Below are 19,664 nucleotides of genomic sequence, written 5' to 3' on the forward strand. Positions count from 1 at the left end.
AGAAGCAGAGAGAGAGGGAGACACAGAATCCGAAGCAGCTCCAGGCTCCTAGCTGTCAGCACAGAGCCCAACGCAGAGCTCAAATTCACGAACCATGAGATCATGACCTGAGCCGAAGTCAGACGCCCAACTGACTGAGCCACCCAGGTGCCCCAGTAGCAATATAATTCTGAAAATACATGATAGAAATTGTAAGGAAAAGTAAGTAAATACATTATCAGGAAACACGATTCCCAGTATAAAAAGATACAAATAAATTCCTTTGAGGAAAAAACTAAATCTCAAGGAGGAATACCAGTGTGAACTCATGCTACGATATACTCTCCAGCTCTACCCAGGGAAAGGCTTAGAAGCAATGCGACCCAGAATCAAAAGCACCCCGGCCCTGGGTCTCTAAGTGTGCCCCACACAGGAGAAGCAGCTGGTCCAGGTCAGAGGCAGAGAACGCACATGGGGAGCCCAGGACATGGGGCCGTTCCAGAAAGCGAGGCTGCGTCAGGGCTCCTGGCCCACTGGGAGGTCTCCTACCGGCCAAACATAGGGAAGCCTGAGCATCAGAAGTAGTAACGATTGGGGGTGCCTGGGTGGCTCAGGTGGTTAAGCCTCCAACTTTGGCTCAGGTCACGATCTGAGGGTCTGTGGGTTCAAGCCCCATGTCGGGCTCTGTGCTGACAGCTCAGAGCCTGGAGCCTGCTTCGGATTCTGTGTCTCCCTCTCTCTCTCTGCCCCTCCCCCACTCACATCCCGCCTCTCTCACTCTCAAAAATAAACAACAACAAAAAAAAAGTAGTAACGATGAATTTAACACACTGAATAAATATCAGAGTGATGTTCTAAAAACAACACAAGAACACGGACAGGACATATATCAACTGTGGACTGCCCCTACTGGAGTAGCTGTTACAACTTCTTACTCTGCAAACTGGAAATTCAAGGGAAAGTATCAAGCTTTTGTTCTGTTTTGGAGGATGTATATGTAGTTCACCCTTGGTTGATAAGGAAAAATTTTTTGTTGATAGAAGAATGTCAGTTAATGGAGGGAAACCAAATGATAAAATCAGAAAAACTACCACTTACAAAATTCCAACTCAAGTTTATTTATTTATTTTTGAGAGAGAGTGAGCGAGTATGCATGAGCAGAGAAGAGGCGGAGAGAGAAAGAGAGTCCCAAGCAGGCTCCACGCTGTCAGCGTGGAGCCCAGTTTGGGGCTCGATCGCATGAACCATGACATCATGACCCGAGCGGAAACCAAGAGTCGGGACGCTTAACTCAGTGAGCCACCAGGCGCCCCGACAAAATTCCAGTTAAAGACTTGACCCGGGCAAAGCTCCACCAAGCATGTGAGAAGAGCGGGAGAAAGCTGTTGGGTGGATATTCACGTGGAGCCCAAGAATGGCCTGAGAACCCCGTGCTGAGTGCCAAGGGGAGCCACCTCCCTTCCCCCAGAGGCACGTGGGGCGGTGCCTCACCCAAGGGACCAAACCAGCACCCTCGCCATGAGCCCTGACCTCGACACTGCAGATGGGATGTCACACGAGGCACGTGGAACGCTGGTGCCACATCCAGACCCTGACGGAGCGCGTAAGCCCTGACCCTCCGTGCGCGAGACCTACCGAGGGCCAGGGTCAGTAACAATGTGCGGAAACCATCACACGCACGCAGAACGAGGGACGTTCTCCAGGACCACTCGCCTGGGCCCTTCACACAGCCACTGTCGCTGGAAAGAGAAGGCAGGGGACTATTCCAGAGGAAAGGACATTAAGGAGGTAACCCCCAATACCACACAGGTCCCAGACTGCGTGTCACAGAGAAAAAGCAGCCACAACAAACGTTATGAGGGAAAACGGGGATGGGGCGGTGAGACTCCTCTCCATTCCAGGACAACGGTGGAACCATTTCTCAGTAAAGCCTGACACTGTGTTTAGAGGTGAAGTGTCACCTCCCCTGATACTGGCTTTCAAATGATCGAGGGAAACAGATAAACAGCGAACGCAAGCGTGTCACAGTACACAGACACGGTTTTGGTAGGTGGGGACGTGAGATTGTATGCAGAGAAGGCACAGGACACAGGAGAGCCACCAAGGAAGAGGCAGCACCCAATGGGCCCAGAGCGGGGCTGGCCAACGCCAGCACGAGAGTTCTCCAGACCAGGGGGCTCCCAGCTGACCCAGAGCTCCAGCTCCCGTGCTAAGAAAGGTCCCACTGGCCTAGACATCGGGAGGAACATGTTAGAGACGCCCAACTCCAGGCCAGAAAGCAAAGGAAATAAGGGGAAGAAGGCGTCGCGTGTGTGCGGGAGGATAGGACCACAAACGGCTGAGCCCTCCTGAAAAGAACAGGGACAGCAGTTGGCAAGGGAGCTCTGTCCTGAGGAAAGGAGGCAACAAAACACAATTCTCCTCACGAGCCGGAACACTGAGAAACGGGAGCCTGGGGCAGAGGCAGCCACCAGGTCCAGGGCCGTGGGTTCCGGAAACTTCTGTCCGGGAGGCTGCCACGTCTCCCGCTGGATCAAATCTACTCTAATGGATGGGCATTGGGGAAAACTGCTTGGCAAATCGACTAAAGATGACCACGTGTGCCCTAGAGCAGTTTCACTCGTGGGTGCACACCCAACACCAGTGCACGCGCATACATATGCACCCAAAGAAGGCGCAAAGGCCGGAAACGAGTCACATGTCTGTGGGCAACCGAATGGATAAATGGTGTGGAATACTCAGAGGAAGAATTTCCATACAGCCAAGATAAAGGCCGAACCACCGCTCCACGCGGCAACCTGGACGGACCTCGCGGACACGTGGAGAAGTGAGACTCAGAAGGGCACGCACAACATGATCCTGCTCCAGTCCAAAACCAAAGGTACGCTGGTCTACAGTGACAGACTCTGAGGGGCGTTCACCCCTGGGGAAGCCAAGGATGGGGGGGCGGGGGAGGCCCAGGTACCGGTCTGCAGTCCTATCAGGGTGGCTGGGCTCGTGGTCACACAGCGGTGTTCACTTCGTGAACACTACAACGTTTATAAACATTAACTCAAAACGGATCACAGACCTAAACTTGAAACGCAAAACTCTGGTACCCGGGAAGACAGGGGACACAAATCCAGGTGACCTTGGGTGTGGTGACAGGTTTTTCGCTCTAATACCAAAGACACGAGGCACCCATGACAGAAATAACTGATAAACCAGACTCCATTCAAATCAAAAACGTCTTCCTTCCCAAAGACACTGGGAGACCACGAACAAGGGGAGCCACAGGCACAGAGAAAACATCCGCAAAACACACATCTGATGACGGTCTTTTGTGCAAAATAAACAAGGAACTCTTAAAACACAACAGTAAGAAAACCTAGTCTACAAATACGCAAAAGGAACGGGCAGACAGCTCCCCAGAGAGACGGGCACGTGGCAAGTCACTCTTTGCCAACAGGCTCCCCATCGCACGCCATCGGGGAAATGCAAGCCAACCGGCAGCGAGATACCACCACGTACGTGTGAGAACGGCTAAAACCCACAACGCCGACAGCGCCAATGCCGAGAGGGTGTGGAGCAGGCCCGCGCTCGTGGCTGGCGGGGACGCAACACGGTGCAGCCACTCGGAAAGACAGTCCTTCAACAGCAAACATACACTTACCTTGAGACCCAGCAAACGTGCTCCCAGGTGTCACCCAAGAGCGCTGAAAATTTACGTCCACACAGAATCTGAGCGAAGATGTCTATAACTGCTTTATTCGTAAAGGCAAAAACTGGAAGACGTCAACGTGCCCTTCAGTAGGGGAACGGAGAAATACGCGGTGGTCCCTCCAGACGATGGAATGGGACGCAGCGCCAAAAAGAAATGAGCTACCGAGCCCCAAGAAGTGATGGAGGAATCTTAAATGCATACTACTAAGTGAAAGAAGCCAGTCCGAGAAGGCTACGTCCTATACAATTCCAAGCGTACGACACCCTGGAAACGGGAGACCGTGGGGACAGGAGAAAGATCAGTGGTGGGGAGGGGGGAGGGGGGCGGGGAGAGGGAGGGGGGCGGGGAGAGGGAGGGTTGAAGACGTGGAGCACAGGGCATGCGTGAGGGTGAAGTTATTCTGCACGATACTGTACGGGGATCTAGATGTTCTGTGTTTGCCAAAACCCGCAGAATGTACACCACCAGGAGCAAGCCTTCGTGCGAACTCTGAGCTTTAGTTAACAACAAAGTGTCAACACTCGTCCATCGACTGTGACAAACGTCCACACCTGATACGAAAGGCTGCTAACTGGGGAGACTCTGGGAGCAGCGGGTATTTGGGAACACTGGACGACCAGCTCAGTTCCTCCATAAAACTAAAACTCCTCTAAAAAATAAAACCTATCAATTTTCAAAGGCTGGTGCAACTGAACGCTTTGTTACACACATGTTCTATCTCAACAACAGAAGAAAACATATCCTAAGTGAGGCTCAAGAGAGGCTAGGTGCTAGACTGCGAGGACCCCAAGCTGGGCCACAAGGAAGGACCCCAAGCTGCGCCACAAGGAAAGACCCCAAGCTGGGCCGCGAGGAAGGATCCCAAGCTGGAGCTGCTGGAGGGAGCCCAGACCCACCCAGGCAGGGGCAACACTGGCTAAGTCAGCTGGGTAAGACACAGAAAGGAACTTTTTTTTTGGACTTGAACTTAAGAATTCTGGACTTTGAATTCTAATTCATAATGACAAATTTTGATTTTGGAGTTTAACTTCTTTGGACCTCAACTTGCAAGGAAATTTCTTTTTTTTTAAGTTTTTTTAAAGTTTTATGTTATTTTGTGGGTGAAACAGCACAAGTACGGGAGGGGCAGAGAGAGAGCGAGAGAGACAGAATCCCGAGCAGGCTCTGCACCATCAGAGCAGGGCCCGATGGGGGCTCAAACTCATGAACTGTGAGATAATGGCCTGAGCCAAAACCAAAAGTTGGACACTTACCCGACTGGGCCACCCAGGCACCCCAGGAAATTTAATTTTTGAACTAATTTCTCTCTGAGAAATTCATACGGTAAAGGAGTTTATATTCAAATGAGGCCTTCTGTACGGAATCGCCTAAACACTATCCCTTTAACCTCACCGCAGAACCTCCGAGAGCTGCCCTAGATAACATGGCCAGATGGGGCTCAAAACAGGAAATGGAAGAGGAGACACGTTCTCGGCAACAGGTGCATGGGAGCCTTGAAATCAATGCACTATTGTGATCCATCTCAGAGCCTTCTGGGGACATGAGCTCAACTGTCCACCAACGGTCCCGGGAGGATGGGCAAAGAGAAGGCAGTCGGTTCGGGAGAAGTGGTCCCAAGAAGGCTGGGAAACCCAGGGAGCTGAGAGAACAAAACTGGGAATGTGGCAAAGGTCCTTTCCCGGCCACATGCTTCCGAGCAGAGGGACCTTCTGCGCCCACCCTCTGCCCGGTGCAGGCTCCTCCCCAGGCGAAGGACAGCTCATCAGCCGGAGGGTTTTGGAGAAGGAGCAGACCTGAGCTGCACCCCCTTCCCCTCTGTCTTTTCAGACTTGCCTGCAGGGAGAGAGGATGCCAGGGGCCTCAGACAAGCAGGGGGCGAGGGCTCTGCCCTGGGGTCCGCGGTTGGCGGCAGCTGTGCAGCTACCTCTGCCGGCAGCAAAGCCCATCGGATGGAGAGGACCACCAGCAAGACGCCCGGCTCTCGGACCCACCAACGCCTGCAACAGCTCTGACCCTCTCGACCGATTCTGACCTTGTGACCTCCCCCCACCCCCCGGCCCAGCAACTTGGCTGACCCTGTCTGCCATTTTCTAAGCATTTATGCTTATTTTCAAATTTCTCTCCCTCCACTTTTATTGGATTTGTTCTGGTTTTTCCCCAAACTTCATGAGTTGAACAATTAGATCAGCATTTTAAAAAATGCTTTCTTCTTCCCCAATACAAGCATTTAAAGCTGTAAATTTCCCCTGGGGCACCTGGGTGACTCAGTTGGTTAAGCATCCAACTTTGACTCCGATCATGGTCTCACGGTTTGTGAGTTCAAGCCCCACATCAGGCTCTGCACTCTAAACATAGAGCATACTTCAGATCCTCTGTCTCCCTCTCCCTCTGCCCACCTCTTGCTTGCTCTCTCTCTCAAAAATAAATATAAAAACATTTAAAAATAAATAAATAAGTAAATAAATAGTCATTTCTATTTTTATTTCTTCATTAACCTATGGAATAATTACAAATATATTTTAAAATTAAAAAAACAAAAAACCCGGCAGTTCAGAGCCTTTTGTGGGTGAGGGAATGGTTGATTTCTGATCTGCAGCGTTTCGGTCAGAGAATGCCATACCATTAGATCGGATACTGAGTCTCCTGGTACAAGGTGATGCCTGCGTGATGGCCTAAAACATACACACATGTCTGTGAATGATCAGTTTCCATAAGTCTCAAAGTATGCTTGAAAAGAACACATATTCTCTAAACTGGTCCTGCAGGTTTTGTAAGATCATCTTTTTAGACTGTATTTTACAATTTCCCCCATTATTTTCTGCCTGATATGTCAACTCACTGACACAGGTCGGTCCAATCTTCTGTGACTGCAGGTTTGTCAATTTCTGCATAAAGTCTATCAATTTTTCTTTTATATTTTGAGGCTATGTTTTCTGGAAGTTCAACAGATACAGAATTTTTACTTAGTGATTATTCCCTCGATTAGATTTCATAGGTTTCTTTATCCCTAGCACCGCATTTGCCTTTTGCCTCTTTTGTCTGTGCTAATGTCGTTAAACTACCCTCATTTGATTAGCATTTTGACACATCGTTTTCCACCTGCCCTTTCTACTTAAGAGACACAAGGTACCCAGCTCTGCCCCTTACCATGTGACTGACCATCAATAAAAACAACACTTTTGATCTGTTTTGATCTACTGCAGTTTAAATCCACTGGTTTATAATGATACCAGAAACAAACTTCGGCCCCACTCTCGAAGGATGCTAGGGAACTGGCTAATTATTGTGAAAATTAGTAAATAAAAGGGAAGAACTGAGCATTATTCTGCCTTTCCTACGTGAACTGTACCTCAGGAAGTTTCTCTTCATGGAGACATTCCAGCTGACAAATGAAGAGGGGTTCCAGAAGGAGAATGGCACCACTTAAACCCTGAGCATAATTATCCGCACATCAGCAACGGACCTAGTGGCCACCGACACGGCACAGACAAAAGCAACCGGGCCCTATGCAGCTGCCAGAGGTAGTGAATGCAACCCCGGCCCCGGAGAATTCCTGCCCAAAACAAAAACATGCCTCTGGCCACGCACATAGATCTCACTCCCAATGTACAGAAAAAACAGGGACAGAGAGGGACATTCTAAATGTCATCACTGGGAAGCAAAACCCCAGTGCAGACTGAGGGGAGTTCCACGGGACAAGCAACATGGCTACTTCAACAAATAAATCGGAAGCAGAGACTGGGGACGGCAGGGGGACCGCAGATAGACACGAGAGCGACGCCACTGCAACGTCCAGGGAAACGTACCTGAGAAAACCTTTAAAAATGTTATCATCCTCAAAAAAAAAAAAACAAAAAAAAAAACCCTTCTTCAACCTCAAAATAAAAATGCATGAAGTTACTGGGAAAATTTTAACATCAGCTATTTGATGGCATTATGGGATTATTATTCATTTCAAGCAGGATATACTGAGTTTACGGTGTTCAGAAAGGACTCCTTACTTTTTAGACACACGTAAGGAAATACTCGCGGATGAGATCAGACGACGTCTGGGGTTTGCTTCGAAGCGACCCTGGCTCGGGGAGGGGTCTGGGGTGGGGGCCCACCGGCGGACACACTGGTTCCCTATACCGTTCCTTCCAATTCTGCACGTGCTGGAAATGTTTCATCACGCGTCATTTGAAAATAACAGAACTTGCAGACAAGGCTTGGTGCCGGGCTTCTCACGCCCACCAGACGCACGAGCACTTACCAGCATCGGAGGAATCATCTCTGTCGGCAAGAACCAGGAGATGCAGCAGAGAACCGGGGAGCGTCCTGCCCGCCTCGTCCAGCCTGACCAGCTGCAGCCGCGGCGTTGTCACGGGCGGGAAACGGTAGAACTGGAAGGTGAAATACACGGTCTTTGGCCACGGCGCTGCCCGGCTGTCTTGGGACACTCTGAATCCAATAAGAGCCCAAATTAATCGAGCCTCCAGAGCAGAGAACCTGGGCTTTCAACAGCCTAGTGCCACAGGCCACACGCCGCCTCGTCCGCCCACCGGGCGGCTCCACCGGGAACTCGGGGAGCCCGCTGGACAGCAACCCACTTCAGCCCCAGCTGGAGAACCTGCCCACGTAGCCACACGAATACCGAAGAATTGACCAACACAACACATTCAATCACAGAAGACCAGGCAAAAGCAGGTTTGACCGCGTTCAGAAATGGCTGAGTGGGGGTCGTAGTGAGATGAAAATGAAAACAGACAGCGTCCCTTAGTCTGGTAAGATCTCAGCATGGAGGGTTCTCCCAGCTCAGAACCACACAGAGGTGTTTCTTCAACGCAAGGAAAGCAAGAGCCAGAAAGAGGAACACAGAACACTTAAGAACGTACCTGCTAAAGGCAAGAAACTGCAGTACTATTTCGTTGCCTTGTAGACCATCGGATTCTTCCTTCTGAGGGTTGAATTGCACGGGGTCTGCGGGATTTACAGTCTCGGCTGGTTGCTTATTGGCATCCAGAATCTCAGGAAAGCCGGAAGCCTGCAGGAGCACCATCGAGGCCCGCGAGAGCTTACTTCCAGAGCTGAAACAGAAAGACCCCCGCAGCTGGCCTCTAGGAAAGAGACAGGGAGGGGCAGGACCTGTGGCCCCACCTTTGGGGACAGCCTGTTGTTCAGGGTCCGTCTTCACGGCACAGCACACGCCGGGCCCTCCCACGGCCGCCCCTCACCTCCTGGCCTGGACGCCCGCGACAATCGGGACGTGCACCGGTGTGAAAGGCAGCTCCTGCAAGTGTTCGGCAACAGATGCTCCCAGGACCAAGGACGCCTGGCTCAGCTCGGCTTCCAGGTGACAGATCCTGCCCTCCAAGGGGAGCCCCTGCTGAGCAAAATGTGGGCCCGGGTGAGGCCAGCCAGGATCCCAGCCTGTAACAACCAAGGATGCTGGGGTGTGGGGGTTCACGGACGAACCACCTCTGTCGGACTGCCAGCTTCAGCAAATGAAAACACAGGAGGCCCAGTTGCCTATTAACATCAGGTGAACAATGAATAATCTCGGTATAATGTAAGTACGTCCCGCGAAATATCCACGACTGACTTATACTAAAAAGTCACCATTTATCTGAAACTCGGGTTTATCTGGGCATCTCGTATTTTGTGTGAGTCGGGAAGCAACGAGAAAGGTAGCATCAATTTTATGAACAGGTACCATGGGAGAGATGTGCTGTCTGAGAAGGTCAATTAACATAAAAACCACATTTATAGAACAGAAAAACAAGCCCTCCTTCAAACCGCAAGACGCACTGGTCCCCAGCCCCCGGCTGGCGCGTGCAGACCTTCCTCTCATCCCATGTCACTGGGGTATTCTAGTCATCCCCTTGTATCCCACCTCCCACGTCCCTCCAGAGTAGAAGGCGTGTCTAAATGAAGAGCTTGTCTGGGGACCGGAATACTCTCCTTCGAGCCTGCTTCCCCAGCTTTCCGTTCCAGCTCAAAGGAACACCACAAAACCAGGGAGGACTCTCACACATCTCAGCTGTCAACACTAAGAGATTCAGGCTTTTCATAAACGCACGAGCCCCGGACAGACTTTAGACCGAGGCATTTCACGGTACTGGGCGTGTTCTCAAATAGATAAGGGAACGGCACTACTTTTCCTCAATAGACTCCCAGTATAGGATTGAAGACGCGGTTTACAGGAGCGGCAGCCAGCTTTTGGAATCAGACTTCACGTGCGCTCCCCAAGTTCAGCGGCAGCACAGGCCTGTCTGAGCCCAGAACGCACCAGAATCCAGGACGGCGGGTTCCGCTGCTTCTCCTTCAGCTGCTGACAGCGAGGAGAGTGTCCCTGAGTGCTGCAGGCTTGGGTCGGCCTCTATTTCTACCTCTGGCAAAACTGTCCTTCTCTTTCAGGCACAGAGACCCGAGGGTGGTCTAGCTCTGTCTGGTCAGATGGAGCAAAAGCCTAATTAAGCCCTGGGGCAGGAAGAGCTTCCACACCTCATGCTCCTTGGTCAGCAGGACAGAACGGTGGCAAATACCGGAAGCAAGAACCGTCAAGCCATGTCCACACACACACCCGCCCCCCTCCCCTCCACCCCCCCACCCCCACCCTGCAACCGTCACCATGCCCGTATCACGGAGAGCCCATGAGGGTCTCAGCCGCCTCACCAAGGCCCAGCACAGCTCGCAAAGCCAGAGGCCTCAGCAGAAGTCAGGGTTCGGAGCCACTCCCTGGAGGAAGGAAGGGAGGGCGTACTTACCGCCTGGGCCGGGGAGGGCTCAGAGCCGGCAGGTTGCGGGGATGACGGCGTGGCCAAGCGGCACCGGGCGGCGGACCGTGGGGAAGCCACCAGCTGGGAGAGAGACAGCTGAAGGGGAGGAAGCGTGGACGAGACGTGAGACGCACCCCCGTCACGTCACGGCGCCCCCCACCCACGCTGGCACAAACCCGGTAAGCGTGGCAGAGAGGGCAGCGGGAATGCGACCTCGTGCTCGGTGGCTGCTCCGGAGCCCAAGACCGCTCCTGACTTCCTTCAGTTTAGCTGTGGACGCGCAAGGCCGTGCCCTCTCCCAGATGGTAACGTTTGCTTACAAAATCTTACTAACACAAAAGAGCAAGTGGAGAAAGGGAGGGCCGGGGAAGCCAGGGTCTCTGCCACTCGCGGGCTGCAGGGCAGGCTGGTCTCTGAACCTGGCAGGGCTTCACTTCTAGCCGGGGACTGAACATCTTGAGACCCTTCGAGTCCCAGCACCTGTGCTCCCGTGACATGAGCCTGGCACGAGGGCAACGACTGCAGTGGCAGCCCAGGCGGGCTCTGGAGACAGACCGCTGGGATGGAGTCCCCACGTCATCACTAGGATCACGCGACCATGGGCAGGTCACCAAACACCTTTTTTTTCCCCCCTCGGTGTCCTGTCTGTACGACGAAGAGAGCACCTAAATCACAGGACCAGCTGGGAATGAAGCGAGAACCCGCGGGGAGGGGGTGGCAGGGAACCCGGCACGCGGCTAGCCTTCCGTAAACATCACAGGCGTTCGGAAGCTGAGTGCGGCTGTCAAGGGGGCCCACCGTCCACTGGAGACCCCCCTCTCCAATCCCGGACTCTGTCACGCACAGCCACAGCCAGCCCGAGGAGGTGCTGGTGCAGACTCGACACACGAAGAGGTGGTGAGGGCATACGACCGAGTGGGGGCGTGTGGCAACAGGGGACCCCAGAGCCCTCGAGGGGGCAGAGGAGAGCTGTAGGGTCTGTTCAGCTCCCCTCAGACCCCACAAGCTGTCCACAAGAGCCTCTCCTGCCTCTGGAAGCAGACAGCGCTGTCCTGTGAGTCCCGAACATTTAGGGTGACATGGAAACTTCTGGAAGGAAAGTGCTTGAACAGGCCAGCAGGGAAGCCTGGGAGGCTGTCCCCAAACACGTGTCTTCTGGCAAATACAATGCTCACTACTGAGCCAGTTTACAAGCTGCATGGTATACAGGAAAACTGCTTCTGTGGGGACAGTCTGATACCGAATTATTCGACTTTTCTAGAAAGTCAGTTCCCAGGGTGCTGCTGGCAGACGACGTTGGCTGGAAGACAAGCCAACCCTGGCCCTGTACAAAATGGCGCAGCCAGAACCGCGGGCGAGCACCACAACCACTCGGGTTTCCAGAGGCCAGAGCAAGGCAGGGCCTTCTCTTCCTACGCAGGAAACCCTCAAACGCAGAGCCGTCTGCTGACGGGCGGTCTCTGCCGGCCGCAGCCTGCCTCCACCAGCACCAGCTGCTCAGCCGCTGGGCCTGGCTGGTGCCCCAGGCGGCCATGACCTCGCTGGCCAGGACACTGGTCACTGCCAGGCCCCCTCTCCTGGCAGAGACGGTGGGGAGAAAGGAGATGAAGACCATACTATGGAGCCTCAGAAAAGCAACCAAGGCCATTCGGTCCCGAGAGACTCTCAGCCGCTAGACATAGATGCCGGGGAGAAGACGTCATTTCTCAAAAGTATTGAAATGTGCCTTTGATGGCTGACTGCAGGATCACTAATAACACTGGTGGCCTCCGGATGCACGGAGAGCCACGCAGCCGGGAGGGTGGGGGCACAGCGGGGGCAGGGCAGGGACAGGACGCAGCACCTCGGCCCGTCCCCTTCCCCAGCCCCAGCCCACCAGGCGGGACACCACTGTCCTTCAAGACGCAGAGAAATGTAGCTGGAACCTTCGGGTAACTGATTTTGGAATTCTGAAACAGGCCTCTCGGGCCTGGACTTACCCCTGGTCCCACGGGCGAGTCCTGGGGGGCAGCGTGCCCCCGGGCTGGCAGCGCTGGTGGGCCTGGGGGGGAAACAGATGGAGGTGGGGAGGGAGCCCGAGTCAGCCAGGACCTGCCCCGTCTGCCCCCTGGCTGTGACCGGTGCCGCCCGCGGTGCCAGGCAGCAGCTACTGGGCAGAGTCCGGGGGCCCAGCACTTTGGAGCAGACTTGGCCTGGGCAAGAGTGAGGATCGCTCTGCGGGTGACAGCAGAGGATGGAGCCTCAGCCAGGTGTGCCGGGGCCCAGCTTCTCTGCCTGGCCTCGCGCTCTCCGATCGTGTGGTCTCACCAAGGGTGGGCTTCGTGACCGTCAAAGTCCTTGCGTGCCTGCCCAGGGTATTTCCATCTTCCCGCCGCTCACACACACCTGACTTCAAAGAGCTGGGGTCCCGTGTCGGCGGGCCTGGCATCTCCCCAGCTGGGGTGGACTTGACGTCAGGTAAGGAACTTCTAAACACCCCACTTTTCCTGTCTCCCAGCCCTGCTGATGCCCGCTCACTCCAGGTGCGGACGTGGTGAGACCGGGAGGGGTAGAGGCCCCCAGAGCAAGGGGCCACGTGTGTCCTTTGACCTCAGGGATACCACGGCAGGCTCCCACAGGCTCCAACCTGCATCCACCTCGGAGTCCAGAGGGCACCCCCGTCAGTGGCCTGCCTGCCCCTTGCTAACAGGCCAAGGCAGGTGCTTCCCAGGAACTTAGAAACACTTGAGTCCCAGAAACTTCAGTGCCCCAAACTAGCTCATGGCAAGTCACTGGTCAAGCTGTGCCTCCGGGGAAAGGTGTCACCTCGCCAGAAGCAAATGCACATGAGGATTCGGCCAGCCAGGGCACCTCCGCTCCATTTCAGCCACCCTCCTCCCCGAAACTGTCCAGACACCGAGTCTTGCTTGGTCCCACCCGGAACGGGGACCCTGGGAAGCCCCACAGCCTGACTTTGGCAACAAGCATAAAACTGCAGAAACGCCTCCGTGGCCCTCCACTAAGAAAAACCGGAGCCTGCCGTCCAAGACCCCCTCCACGCACCCTTGTTCACCCACCTTCTCAAAGCTGGGTGCTGTGCGCTACGTTTCTTGAGGTAATAAGTCTTTACGTTGGGACTTATGCAATCTTATCTTCCTAGAGAATAAATCAGCACAAGGAAGACTTTGGCGGCAGAGTAAAAAGATGCCTGCCGGTGACCCCAGGGCCGGGACGCCCGGGGGGCAGGGCCTGGGCGAAAACACACCAAAACCACAAAACATCCCGGCTCCAGCTTTTTGTTCCAATGCTCTGGGCGGTAATCGGTGATCGCTGGCCATGTTGCTTCCCAAACAAGACCACCTACCAGCCACAGCCAGAGAACGTGTCCTCCGGAGCGTGGCCACTTCAGTGCCTCCAAGAGTCTCCCTGAGGCCACAAGGCCGGACCCAGGATGGGAGGCCTGAGCTCCAGCACAGGGCACAGCCGGGCCGGGAGCCACCGGGCAGCACGTGTGCGGTGACGGCACATCAGAAAGAGCCACGTGCACGCAACACGGACACACGGAGGGAAGAGCGGCCGTGGTCACGTGTGCGGCCTGGTAACAACCGGGGCGGGGGGAGGTCCTGATGTGGAAAGGGGACCAAGAGAGGTCATGGCGTGGGAAAAGCCAGTCCCCAAACAACCTGTATGTGTCATCTCATCCACGTTCAAGGGGGAAAAGTTGGAAAAGAGCGCCGTGGATGCAGGAGCGTAGATAAGGCCGCTGAAATCCATGCAACGGGGTGCGAGGGCGAGGGGCTATCACCTCCCCCTTGATGCGCCAGGGTAAGCGTGCACATTCACGGGTCGGTGGTGAAATTACAAAGAACTTCGGGGCGCCTGGGCGGCTCAGCTGGTGAGGCGTCCAACTCTTGGTTTCAGCTCAGGTCATGATTTCACGGTTTGTCCCCCGCACGCGCCCCTTCCGGGAGCAGCACCAGCATCTGGCTGAGCAGCCACAGGGCTCTGGTCTCCTGAAGAACACGGAAACGCCGAGAGGACCAGCAGCCCGGCACGCGCTCTGGGCGGCTCAGGGGCCATGCAGCCTGGGAAGCCACGTGCACCTAGGCCTCGGAGGTGGCACAGAGGACAGCGGGAAGGGACTACCCAGGTGGTTCCCCCGCCACCAGGGCTGAGTGCTGTGCGGACAGCATCCCCACCGACCGCCCGAGACAGAGGACAGCAGGTCGGCCACCTGAGTGAAGATGCATCTTCCCCGACACCTTGCCACCCACTGGTTAGCCTCCACTTGCTGAAAACCACCATCGACAGAAGCTCCCCATCCAAGCCGCCCTCTGTCAGTTTGGCTTCTAGAAGCCCAAACTGTGGACACAGACCCTCGGGTCACGCAAAGACCTGTGTCCTGGCACCTCCTCTGCCTGGGGGACGCGTGTGCAGGATCACGCAAATCTGAAACGTCAACGCTCCACAGACCGGGCCTTTGGTGAGGGGACTGGGCAGGGGTCACAGAGAGTTAGGCAAACAAGTGCACGGGTCAATGGAAGACCAGGCGTTCGTGGAGGCTTCCTCCAGGCTGGAGGGAGCAGAGGCCTCTCCGGAAATGCTGGGGGGCCCACAGCACAACCACCTCCCTGCCCGTCCCCAACCAGGGGCCAGCCCTGTACAGCAGGTACCACCAAAGCCCTTTGTCCCAAAATGCAAGCTGTCTTCCGGGAATGCTTTTCTTAAACACCGCTGTGCGTTCTGGGGGGAAACTGAGGGAAGGAGTCAGCAGGCGGGCCGGATGAGGGGTGTTCACAGAGGAAAACACTGTCCAGGGGAACAAACCCACCTATGTCCAGCTGAGGGGTCAGTCACTGACTAGCTCAGGTCTCGGACCGGGGGGTGGGGGTGGAGGGTCTGGCAACATTACAGGATTAGAACAGCGGACACCAAAAGCATGGCCGAGGAAGGGTCAACACTGCTAAAGACAGCGTCACCGTGATTTAAAGAAAGACCTGGAGAAACAGATTTCCTCACTAGGCCTTGAAAATAAAGGATAATAACCAGTACCTGATGGTTATTCAGACACCAAGAATTCATACGGCAAACCCATTTGAAAGGCCCTCATTCCTAATTATTTGGGGGTAAACAGTCATCCTCCCTGAGACTCTAACCACAGGAAACGGGGACAATGAACAAACCGCAGAGATTAGGGACAGCCAGCTCAGAGATGGCGTGGCTATGGGGCTTGGTGCCGCACCCAGGGTGCATGAGGGTGGCCGAGGGGCTCCTGCACACCGGATGCCTGGGGAGGCCCAGCACACCTGGGGGTGCTGCGGGGGAGGGGCTGGGGCTGCCCACAGCTGCACAAGCCCCCCTCCACCCCCCGCCACAGCCGCCGCCATTGCTCAGGCAGGCCGGGCAGTCAGGGACAGCGAGGGACACGCATCCCGAGCACACCCGGGGGTCCTAGGGTCCTGCCTGCGCCAGCAGCTGCCACAATGCTGCTAAGTTAGGGCCCAGGGTCCAACATGCACCTGAGCACCTGGGAAGCGGCTCCGCACCTGCGGGAGATGCGTGCACCTGGTAGAGACGCCCCAACCCAGATGTCCCCCAAGCACAGAGGACACGGGAGAAGATGCATGCTCCAAGGGCTGACGAGGGGGTGTCACCACAAAGGCGTCACGTCTGATGTCTGTCCATCCTGCTGCTGGAGGTGCACGAGTGCCCCAACCAGGCCCCAGAGGAGTGGGGAGAGCCAAGGGGTGCCCAGAGCCTGAGGCCGGGGTCAGCGTCAGGGGCTGGCCACTGCAGGGACCTGCCCCTTGCCCAGGCCTCTGCTCTGGGCCACCCGCTAACGTCCTCCCCCAGAGCACACACCTGGGATCCCTTGAAATCTGCTGGCTCACGTCACTCCAGCTGGACAGCTCAAACGGCCCTTCCTGAATAACTGCGCTGATGACACAACCCAGGGCAGGGAGCCCCCTGTCGGAGAAGACGTCCCTGCGGTGCCAACACACAAAGAGTCACAACCATGGCAAGAACCCAACCCAGGGTATCCTGGGAAACACCATGAGGACAGGTTTCCCACGACCCCTTCTACCCGGCTGTTTTTCAAACCCGTGAAGCGAACACGCGGACATTCTGAGACCGCCAGAACATTCAAAAGTAAAATATGGGTCAGGGAAATTCCAAGTTCCAAAAACCAAGAGCGAGTGCCCTCTAGTGGCTCCGTGCACTCGTTCCCGGAGGGTGATGAGTGGGCCTCTGCTCCCTCGTAATTCTCCAGAGGACATAAAAAAGATAATTCATAACAGAGAGCCAAAGTCCCTCACTTAATGTGACAGCCGCGTGTCGTCAAGATTTCCCACAGAACCGGGTAAGTTGGTACAATATCGAAGGAGGAAAGGTTTCCATCACCGCTTAAGCACGAGAGATATTTAAGTCTCTTGCGTCGGGTCCTGGGAGGCCAGGCCTTCAAATGCTTGGAATCTGGGATGAAGGCAATCCTCTCAGTGTGACGTGAATGCAGCGATAAATCCCAATTAAATAAACCAAATGCAATCAGGTTCCATCCGGGCGGACCTGCTGGTCCCCAGATGGTGGTGGAGAATGGATGGCACTGCCACCACACGTCTGTACTAGATCTGGATCCTTCCAGCAATCTGTCTGCCATGATGTTAACCGTAACTCTCCGAGTAAAGAACTCAGAGGGCGCGAATCCTGCATGCCCAACTAGGGCTCGGTGAGACCCGCACGGGGAGCACACACCCCCAGCCAGTCATCCAGAGAGATGTCCGTCCCACTGACTAACATGATCATCTCGAGCCCAAAGCCAGTGGCGTCTGTGGGGAGGGAGGATCCCCTTCCCCCTGAACCTCCACAACGTGCCTGGAGCCCAGGAGTGTCTGGCTTCCCATGGGCACTGCTCTGTGCCTGGCTACGTGGGGAGAGCTGGAGAGACTGGGGTCCGAGGGACAGGCCAGCTCCCGCCGGTCTCCGTCCTCGCATGGCACAACAGGGGCAGGACTGCTGATATCTGTTCGTTCGAACATCTCGAAACGCAGGCAAAGCCGGCCCAAGCTGGGAGGCCGCCCCACGGCAGAAGTGGCAGAGTGCAGGGACCAAGCGGGGACTTGGGTCCGTGGGTGACACGTCTGCCAGCCCCACCCTGACTCCACACTCTCTTCCGAGAGCAGCACCGATGGCTGCCAGTGGGGAACCACGCGGACAAAGGCAGGGGACGCAGCAGGGGCCCCGGTCAGGACTTCTATGGAGCGTGTGCACAGAGGTTCTTTCTGCTGGGATTCCCCAGAGCTTCCGGGGTCACTACGTGGAGAAACTCTTCCCGGAAGGAAGCCAACAACAAGAGAGCTCAGGGGTGAGGGGATGAGGTGTGGGAGGCAGACGGACAGACGGACATCACTCGAGAGCCAGAACACAGCCAGGTCTCACATCAGCTCTGCAAACGTGTGCTGAGTGCTTTACTGGGCAAGAGACAGAGGAGGACACACAGCCCCTCGCATGAGATGTTCCCAGGACGTCTTCGGCATCGAACAAACGCCCACACCGACGATCTGCACCTCTTCAGCAGAGTGATGCTCCTCCCCCCGCCCCCCAAGTACCCACATCCTAGTCCCCAGAGCCCATCACTGTGATGCTCCACGGCAAGGAATCATGGCCGCTGATCGGGGAGACCATCCTGGATGACCGGGTAGGCCCGACGCCATCACCGCAGTCCTTGTTGGTGACAGGGTGACACGGAGCGGCATCTGTCAGGAGCACGGACAAGGCCTAAGCTCCCCTCTGCGGGCTGACACATTTGTTCATTCCCAGCTTTCTAAGAGACGAGCCTCCTGTGATCTAGAACATTCTTTCAGCGGGCATGACCTCTAGAAGCCTCAGGCCGGGGCTCAATGCCCTGCAGAGTGAACTTCCCTCTGACATCAGTCCTGCTCTCCACCACTGGTGCGGTTCTCGGTCAGACGCTGCCCTGGGCGTCCCTAGGCAGAAGCCAAGAGGCCCCGACCACCAAGTGCTGGGCCGGCCGGACACAAGGCCGGCAGCCGCGGTCACTGCTTCACTACCTGCACACGTGCAGACACATCCCCGCCCACGGGAAGGACGCTGCTCTCCTGGTAGCCCTCACTCCCTTCCTCACAAGCCCGAGCTGAGAGCAGACGCCCCACTCTCGGACTTGAAGCGGGTGGGAAGCGCCTCGTCAGAAGGGCAAACCCGCGACACGCTAACAGCACAACGCAGAGGCGCGCCCATGGCGCTCAGCGCGGCTCCGGCTCTTGGGCCCGCGTCTGCAGGACCCCCGTGCCAACGGCCCCGTTACGCGTCACCGGCACAGCCTTCCGCGGGCTTCTGGTCAGGGAGCTCCGGGTGACAGGTGACACCGCGCCAGGCCGCCCCTGTCACCGTCCAATCCTGCACCTCCACATCAAGCAGAAGCTCAGCCCACTGGCTCAAATGACAGCGATCTGTGGCGATTCGCGGATGAACGTTATCGTACCGGCGCAAGTACGTCTCCTCGGGAACAGGCGGGAGTCACGCTGTGTGCTCCAGAATCAGTGCCCTGCAAACACTTACTTGCAGGGGACGCGGGTGGCTTCCTGGAGGGCTGTTGCTCCGCCTCCGGGCCGTGGCCGTGCCCTGGCAGCGTGTCCAGGTGTCCCTTGGGGCTCAGCGAGTACTGGAACTGGACCGTCCCCGACGCCACCTGCTCCGCCTGCGAGGAGAGAGCAAACAGCAGCCGCCTCCCTTAGTCGCGCCTTCGTGTCGAATCGACCCGGGAGCGGGCCCCCCTTCCTGTCACCTTGACCCGGGAGCGAGCCCCCCGCCCCAAGTCCGCGTAAAACCAGCGATGTCTGAAGCCACATGCTCTGAGGTTATAATTGAGTCACTTGCCAAACAGAAAAAGATCAGCGTCCAGCAGCATTCAAATCCCAGACGCCCACACTAGCACAGAATGGCCCCTACACAAGTAGAAATCACACCTCCCCAGTTTCGAATGTGTTTTTTAACAAATCTATGCAAAGCCGACCTTTTAAATTTTGGTGCATAGTGTGAGTGCCACAGTCAGTTCTCAAGGTCTTTGGTATGCTGTTCAGGGTCAGACTCGGGCACATGCACCTGAGGGTTAACCCGGCATTTCTTAAGCAACATTAGGGGCTTGCTTTCCAAGCCCCTCCCTCTTCATGCCCCCCCCCCCCATCCGTACTGCCCAGTCCCCTTTACCATCCTCTAGGCCAGACCTC

At 55.7% G+C, this 19,664-nt stretch overlaps 1 protein-coding gene across 8 annotated transcripts in view; it reads right to left on the reverse strand.

Annotated features, from left to right (window-relative positions):
• The window catches only part of NPHP4 (nephrocystin 4), a 110,933-nt gene that overhangs the window by 31,403 nt on the left and 59,866 nt on the right, over nucleotides 1-19,664 (reverse strand). For 6 of the 8 annotated variants that reach the window (XM_045475427.1, XM_045475431.1, XM_045475433.1 and 3 more), the window contains 6 exons: nucleotides 18,997-19,135; nucleotides 12,420-12,481; nucleotides 10,429-10,536; nucleotides 8,896-9,047; nucleotides 8,557-8,748; nucleotides 7,935-8,122 (listed from right to left, as the gene is read on the reverse strand). In XM_045475427.1, coding sequence (XP_045331383.1) covers nucleotides 7,935-8,122; nucleotides 8,557-8,748; nucleotides 8,896-9,047; nucleotides 10,429-10,536; nucleotides 12,420-12,481; nucleotides 18,997-19,135 — 841 coding nt within the window. The remainder of the gene's footprint in view (nucleotides 1-7,934; nucleotides 8,123-8,556; nucleotides 8,749-8,895; nucleotides 9,048-10,428; nucleotides 10,537-12,419; nucleotides 12,482-18,996; nucleotides 19,136-19,664) is intronic. The other 2 variants (XM_045475434.1, XM_045475432.1) reach the window with 1 other exon arrangement.

The sequence above is a fragment of the Leopardus geoffroyi genome, chromosome C1 (genome assembly GCF_018350155.1).
Source record: "Leopardus geoffroyi isolate Oge1 chromosome C1, O.geoffroyi_Oge1_pat1.0, whole genome shotgun sequence".
Classification (NCBI taxonomy): domain Eukaryota; kingdom Metazoa; phylum Chordata; class Mammalia; order Carnivora; family Felidae; genus Leopardus; species Leopardus geoffroyi.